Below are 8,537 nucleotides of genomic sequence, written 5' to 3'. Positions count from 1 at the left end.
TGATTCGCTAGTGTGCTGCGAGGAAGCGAAAAATAAGATGTGGGTCCTAAACTCATAAATTGTTTGAAAATGTTTAATATCATGTTATCTTTGATAAATTAGCTTGTTGATTGGATTAACTTAATAGCCAAATTATTGATTTTGTGAGTGGTCGAACCATGTATGTTTCGAGCCTTAAAAGATTGACATGTTGGCAAATTTGCTAGTTTGATAGTATGAATGTTTGATTGAGTTTGTAATTGCATATTTGAGTTATGAGATATGAGAATGTTTGACTAGATGATATAATGTGTTGATATATTAAGCTTATGTATGATTTAAACGCATGAGATATTTGTTATATTGTGTACTGAAAAGGGTGTTATTTATGCACAATGAAAATTCGTAAAGTATGTGAAATTGAATGATATTGATTGATACCAACACAATTGTAATTTGAATGATTGGAACACTATTTCCATTTATTGAAAGTATGTGATTATTGAGGACATGCTGAGCATGTCAAATGAATGTGAAAAGTATTGAGATATGATTATGTATGAGATTGGGTGACATATTGCATATGCATTGGGTTGGGATTTTGTGGTTGACAGAGGAGTTCCGTGGAGTACCGGCGACATATTAAGTCCGCATTATTTGTAGTCAGTGCACTGCACCAGGAGTACCGAGGGAATGGCGATTTATCGCATTTTTACTTGCAGCTTGTCTGCATTCTTACTGGTAAAATTTTCTGCATATTGTTATCAGTGGTTTTAACCACAACGAGCTTAAACCCATAATGTTTTGGAGTTTGGATGACTGGTTCTGGGGAACTAATGGTTCGTAGTGGATGGTATGGGTAGGAATCTTTTTGCATTGCATCATGTGCATGACATATTCGAATGTTATTGATTTATGCTACGTATTATATTTTGTTGTATTGAATGGTATCGAAATTAATGATTGTCACTCGAATGAATGATGACCTATGCTCATACACTGTTTGACATCAATTTGATAATGGCTATGTAACGATATGAAATTCCTATGATGGTTTTGTTTTCTTCTGTTAAAGCTAATCTGTTTCACTATATTCAATATTTATGTTTGTTTAAATAATTGTTCGACTCACACTGAGCTTTTCATAAGCTCACCCCCAATAGTGTTTAACTTTTTAGGTAAACCTCGAAATTAGGACCGGACTCGGCACTTGAAGAATCACCTTGGACCTTGGACTGTTATTAATAAGTATTATTAAGTCTTTATTGGTTTTGACTTGTAATTTTTAATTATTCATGGTCTGTGGTTTGGTAACTTTTCTTTTGGGGATTTTTGCATGCATGGATTACTCAAGCATAATAACTAGATAATGCATGATATCGGGCTTCAGTAAAATTTGATATTGTTCCCTAGTTTCTGCTGCATTGCAAAGGAACCATTTTTGAAAAATAAATCGATAAGGAAACTAATTTTCCAAAATGATTTGAAAAATGGTTTTTCTGTTGCATTAGTTTATCTTCGATTTTTTTATAAAGAAAAGCGACAAGCAAACGATTTTTTTAAAACAACACTGTCAACAATAAAATGAATCCTAAGCATACACGACCCAATGCATGAATGCTTTTAAGCTAATTACTTAAAGTACAACTACATTTTTTTCTAAAATGAGTTTATTTAAAGTCTTCAAAATTAACGTAAGTTAGCTTAGCCATTTCGGTGGCTAATGTAGCATTCTCAATCTAACCATAACGTCTAGGCCAGTTTTGGGAGGTTACATTGCATTTATTTCATGTATACTATTTCATGTATTGAGCCTAAAAATATCAAAGAAACATTAAATGATGAATATTGGATATTGGCTATACAAGAAGAACTAAATTAATTTGAGAGAAGTAAATTATGGACCCTAGTTGAAAGGCCTAGTGAAAAATCTACTATAGGTACTAAGTGGGTTTTTTTGAAATAAGCTAGATGAGAGTGGAAACATAATAAGGAACAAGGATAAGTTTGTTGCTCAAGGTTACAACTAAGAGGAAGGTATAGATTATGATGAAACATATGCTCCCGTAGCTAGAATGGAAGCCATTAGGATGCTTTTAGCTTTTGCATGCTTTAATGACTTTAAATTATATCAAATGGATGTAAAAGTTATTTTAAAATGATTTTATAAATGAAGAAGTGTATGTTGAACAAACACCTAGTTTTGAAGATCCAAAATTCCCAAATCATGTTTTCAAACTTTCGAAAGCTTTATATGGTTTGAAACAAGCTCCTAGAGCTTGGTATGAAAGATTATCAAATTTTCTTGTTGAAAAAGGTTTTATTAAAGGGAATGTTGACACAACACTTTTTATTAAAATAAAAGACAATAATTTATTAGTAGTTCAAATATATGTTATGGTATTGTGTTTGATTCTACTAATGATTTACTTGTCAAAAATTTTCTAAGCTAATGCAATGTGAATTTGAGATGATCATGATGGGAGAACTAAAATTCTTTTTGGGACTCAAAATCTAGCAAATGAAATATGACATCTTCATCAACCAAGCCAAGTACACAAGGGAAATGCTCAAAAAGTTTGGGATGAACAATCTCAAACCACAAGCTACACCCATGAGCTCTTTCACTAAGCTTAACAAAGATGAAAAAGGTAAATGTGTTGATTTAAAATTATATAGGTCTATTATCGGTTCTTTGCTTTATCTTATCGCAAGTAGACTGAATATTATGTTTAGTGTTTGCTTGTGCGCTAGATAACAATAATTTCTTAATGAATCACATTTACAAGCCCTTAAGAGAATTTTAAATACTTTAGAAACACTCCTAATTTAGGTCTTTGGTATCCTAGAGACTCATCCTTTATTTTGCATGCATTATCAGATGTGGATTTTGGAGGTTGCAAACTAGATAAGAAGAACACCTCCGATACTTGTCAATTCCTAGACAACATGCTTATATCATGGATTTCAAAGAAACAAAATAATGTTGAATTGTCCACCATTGAAATGAAATATATTTCTTCCAGTAGTTGTTGTGCTCAAGTTTTATAGATGAGACAACAACTTATGGACTATGGAACTGATATAGATACCATTCCTATCAAGTGTAACAATACTAGTGCTATTTGTCTCACTAAAACTCTCATCCAATATTTTAGACCTAAGCATATTGAAATTAGACATCATTTCATTAGAGATCATGTCTTAAAAGAAGATGTAGTTCTACTTCTTCATCTGCTCAACCATTTGCTCCACCTCTCTCCGGTGACATGTTTGCCACCATCCTTGGTGCCATTACTTCCTTGAGTGAGGAGTTTCGAGGTTTCCGCAGTCAAGTAGATGATGCATTTAAAAGTGTTAATAGTAATGTTGGTAGCCTAGGCTCTAGGATAGGGACTTTGGAGAAGCAAATGGCTCAACTTCTAGCTCGCTTTCCTCCATTGGATCCTCCTTCGCCACCTAGGGATTCTTAGTTTAAATTATTCATACACTTGCATTATGCATCTTTTAATTTGTTAATGCACTTTTCTATTGTCCTACTTTACTTTGGGATATTATCATGTTTATTCTCAATGTTAGCTTTATGTTTTCATCTTTTTAAATTACTATTCTTGAACTAATAAAACATCTCTCTTAAGCTTTATTTGGTGACTTTTGATATAACAAAATTGAGGAGAAGAGAAGAGAAAGGTAAATTATTGGTATTTGGTTGATTATTTCTATGATTAATCTTTTAATGCCAACATCAAGTGACCAATTTTGTTTTCAAATCATTGTTTCAAAATTTCATAAAAATCAAGTCATTGATTCAAATTGATATTTAAAAAGGGGAGTAACAAATTCAAAAACAAATTTATCAAACTATTTTGTTATATCAAAAAGGGAGATATTGTTAAATTAGCTTTATTTGATAAATCATTTTGATATAACAAACAAAATTATTTTTAAATGAAAATTTGTTTTTAGAACAAAGAATTAATAAAATTCAAAGCATAAAAATTATTTAAAGACTTCCAAACATCTTAGAAAATATTTTGAACACTCAGAAATTTTGGACAAAGTTCAAAAAAAATTTTAAACTCTTGAACTTGATTGAAACAATCTTAAATCAATTGGAAAAATGCTCCCTACAAAAAGTATTAATATTTTTCAAAATGTATCGATACCACCATAATTTTTATCGATACCAAAACTGCTCTCTAACTTAAATAAAAAAATTGAACAAAAACAATAAGTATCGATACTTTTAGAAATATATCAATACCTTACTTTATATCGATACCATTTTTGCATTATGTTTTTATAATTTCTTGAACAGTGAAAAAAATATCGATACCCATAAAAAATATATCGATACCTTTTATCAGGTATTATTAAATCATTCTTGGTATCGTTGGAAACTAACTTTAACGATCACTGCATTAGACATTAAATGCTACTAGTATCAATACTCATAGAAAAGCATCGATACTTTTTATTGTAGGTGAATTTAATGGTCTGGTATTTTCATCCCAACGTCTCTATTTATTTTCTCAACAACCACAATGGTTGAAATGAATTAGAGGGTATAAATACCCGCTTCTAAAGGTCCTACAACAACAAGAGAGAATATTCAAGCTTAAAGATCAATCAAAATAACATTTGTGCCAAATATTTCAATACTGTTTTTTCATAAACTTGTGAGCTTTATTTCCATTCTATTTGCTCAAGTGTTTTCATTGTAATTGAGCTTAATTTGCAAACACATTGATCTTATAAGGATTATTTTTTTGTTTGTTTTTTTGTATCTCTTTGAGAGGGTTTGTATATTAAGGTTTGGGTAGAAACGTTAAGGAAGTTTTTAAGGTTAAACATTGTCTTCAAAGGTTGTCAAATTAATGAATTTGGAAAAATCCTTAATAGTGGAAAGCTAAGGTAATGGAGTAGGCAATTTGGGTCAAACCACTCTAAATTCTTGTGTTTATTTTTCCATCCTTTCTCTTTAGCATCCACAAAAATTTTAAATGTCAATTCACCTTCACGGCAGTTTTGATTTGATTATTTGAGCTAATAGAGATATTTAAGAAAAGAGAGATGTCATTTTTTTAATCTTGCTTGTGGAATAAAAATAGTACACTAGCAGTGTATCAAATGCTCACCTATTTGTAAATGTATATTTACCACATCTTCTATTTTATTTCAACTTTTTAACTAATAATTCTAAATTAAATATTATAATTATTTTTTAATGAGAATTTAGTAATATGATGGAAAATAAAAGTTATTTGTATGGGTTCAAAAGTTTTTCCAAACTCATGCTTTTATATATACATAGATTATAGATAAAGATGGATAAATATAATCATGAATACACACGAAAGAGGATCTATTAATTAATTATAAAAGTTGTTTGCACCAATACACACAATGTTCGTAATTAGATTTCCTTACCGAACTTAGTTAAGTAGGGAATATGAAGTAAAGAGAGACGAGAGTAAAGTGGACTAGTATATAGTAACAAAAGTACGAATCAAGTGAAAATTATATAGATGGAATGAAATGTAGGTAGCTAAGGTTGATGAAGAATTTGAAGCGTGTGTGGAAGTGAAGTGGTTGAGTGAGAAGAAGGGGAGATATCGAAAGCAGAAGATAAAGGAGAAGGTGAAAGGGTTTCATGGTTATGCTTCCCCACGTAAGTAGTTATTACAAACCTTGGATCTTCTCTTTCCCTTTCCACCCTTTTTTTCACCTTGCATCCTTCGCTTGAGCACTGATAATAGTTCCTGCACTTTTCACCATCATCAGCAAGGTTTTCAATCCGCTATAAAAAATTAAGAGAACGAGTTACAAATGTTGGAATTCAAACTCATAGACTAATTGCTTAGCTAATACAGCTATAGTTGGAGCCACAAAGCTAGAGTTGAAGTTTTATATTACCCACCCTCTCTCCAACTTTAAAGTAATAATGGAGCAAGTGATTGCTTATAATTATATACTAATTTAATAAACTACAAAAGCATGTATAATTAAGCTACAAGAAAGCATTTTTAACTTTTACTAAACTTGAACCCAATGAAAGAAATGTACAACTTAGGTAAATTTAGATTTAGAAAATAGATTCAAATTTTAGAATGTTTATATATTTGTGAATTTGAAATTCCCAGCTATAAATATTCAAGATTGTATTATTAAAATTCTTAAACATAGTTTTATCATGAAAAAAATACATAAGAAATTGTAACATTTATCTTTTAAATAAATAATCATCTTATATATTAAATCAAATTTATCAATATAATGTATTTATACAAATGAAATTCAATTTCAAATTTTCAAATTTATGCTACTAATATTAGATTTATATATTGAATTCATCAAATAACTATTAATTACTGCATTTAATGTCAAATATCATCACAAATGATAACTTATCAAGTGAGTAACAAAGGTACTCATAAGCAAAACCCTTACTCTTACTAGAAGATCAAAAGCACTATTTTTTTCATCTGAATATATATATATAGTCACTTTTCAGATTTTATTTTCCAAGCCTTCGAATTAAGAACGTAGTTGAGAGCTGAAAGAGGATATCAGCCAGACGGAAATAATTAACAGAAGCCCTCAACGTGTATCGCATATATAGAAGATCCTCATAGAAGTTTAGTTTCCTCTATGATCTTGTACTAATATTTTTTGGTTTTCAAGGAATTTTCTAGCAAACATGATGAAGATGATGATGGTGCTGAGAGGACCCATGAAGAGTACTTGTTCCTTATAACCAAGAAGTTTGTTATCTATCCATTAATTTCAACTCTATAAATGCTCACAAAAGCTTGAAGCTATATGTAGCCTAAAGGAGGGGTGCGTGTATACACAACACAAAATCATGTCAGATATATGATTTAATTAATTAATTACCTTGGATTAGGGTTATTCTTAACCTTCTTCTTCCCATATTTTCTCCATCTGTACCCATCATCCATTATCTCAATATCAGATTTGGTTCGGAAGGCAATTTTAAACCTTAAACCATCCCCGTTGATATCCGCTGTGTTTGCAGAACCCTTATCATCATAATTTCTACGCAAGAAAGAAAATAAAATTAAAGAAAAAGTATAATATACAAGAATAGATTATAAGATTAATTACAAGGAAGGAAGGTTTTTACGGTTGGATGTACTGATAAGCAAATGAGTTGCATCCTCGAACTTCCCAGCAGCTGCCATCGGCGGAAGTCTTCCCATGTGATGAAATGAAAGTAGAAGTTTCCTTGCAATTGGATTGTTCAGGATCAACTAGAAAATGGTCGTCCAAGTGAAGGTGATGAGTGTGGGAGGTAATTTCCATGGTGGGAGTGCAAATAGGGGTCGAGTTTTGTGGGTTGTTTGGTGGTGTTAGGAAGATGGAGTTGAACATGACGTGATTGGAGGGGAAATTTTCTTCAATCCTGAAATGAGTTGGAAATTTCTTTGTTTCAGTTAGCTTTAAAACGAGAGAGATGAAATTATTAATTCTTTTAAAAAAAGGAAATTTTATTTTTTGAAAAAAATAGGTTTTTTTCAAGGGAGCTTCCTAGTTGAAACTTTTAACTTGAAACGTTAGTCTTCCCTGCGTAGTTTTCGTATTGCCACGTGACTTAGACTTTGAGCTGCATTGTCTAGATTGTGTCTCCCAATTCCAATCACTCAGTGCATGCAAAATAAATAATAAAATTTCTTTCATTTTAATAAAAATTTATTCAAATTTAACATAATTTTAGTTAGTCTTAACTCAGTTAGTATTGATATTATTGTTGATCTAGGAGGACATGAATTCAAGTGTATTGAAATACATTTATACTCCTATTTAAGGGTTGGAGAAGGATTATGCCTAGTTCTAGGCATTGTATAAATAAAAACATAATTTTGACTAATTTTATTTATTTTTTTGTTCCATTTTTTATTTACTTGATTTAGTTTTTTATGCATAATGAACTTTTTTTTAAATAATAAGATGCTTTAATTAATTTATAATGTAAAATATAAAAAAAATTAGAATAACTAAAAGAATCTGAAATTATAAAAAAAAACTTCATAAAACTAGGTAATAATATGATTACATTATAATTTTTTGTTTATTTTTTTTCAAGAAATGAGTATATTTTTAAAACCATTTTGAAACATTTTTCAAAAGTTTGGACATGTCAAAAACATAACGTGGGATTTCGGGTCTCAAAATGATCAAAAATTAAGTTATGTAAGTGTAGCGGCTGCAAGTCTCAAGACTTAGACTCAAGACTTAGAGTCTAAGTCTCAAGACTTCATTGCATTATTGTAGCTTTCTAGGTCTAATGTTTGTAAGTCTTGAGACTTAGGGTAGAAGTGATGCGATTTCCCAAATTTGGATGGTTCGGAAGATGGCTCGATTGGGTTGGATCGACTTGAAATGGTTCAACGGATGGAAATCTTGACCCGTAGTAGTAGCAGCTAAAGAACCTTAGCTATATTAAAGCTAAGACCCGCTTAACTCACAAATCTACTAGAACCTTGGTATAAGTGAAGTCACCACACCCCGGGATGGTGGATAGAGTGATAAGACAA

At 30.7% G+C, this 8,537-nt stretch overlaps 1 protein-coding gene across 1 annotated transcript; it reads right to left on the bottom strand.

Annotated features, from left to right (window-relative positions):
* Nucleotides 1-5,512: 5,512 nt before the first annotated feature.
* LOC107904692 (probable WRKY transcription factor 33) lies at nucleotides 5,513-7,382 on the bottom strand. Its single transcript, NM_001326938.1, has 3 exons — nucleotides 7,127-7,382; nucleotides 6,877-7,038; nucleotides 5,513-5,741 (listed from the first exon to the last, which is right to left on the bottom strand). The coding sequence occupies exons 1-3, from the start codon at nucleotides 7,372-7,374 to the stop codon at nucleotides 5,528-5,530; spliced, it is 624 nt and encodes a 207-aa protein (NP_001313867.1). The 5' UTR covers nucleotides 7,375-7,382; the 3' UTR covers nucleotides 5,513-5,527.
* Between the last annotated feature and the right edge of the window lie 1,155 nt (nucleotides 7,383-8,537).

The sequence above is a fragment of the Gossypium hirsutum genome, chromosome D06, assembly GCF_007990345.1.
Source record: "Gossypium hirsutum isolate 1008001.06 chromosome D06, Gossypium_hirsutum_v2.1, whole genome shotgun sequence".
NCBI lineage: Eukaryota > Viridiplantae > Streptophyta > Magnoliopsida > Malvales > Malvaceae > Gossypium > Gossypium hirsutum.
The sequence above is the reverse complement of the archived record's forward strand: the minus strand, read 5'-3'. Positions and strand labels throughout refer to the sequence as shown.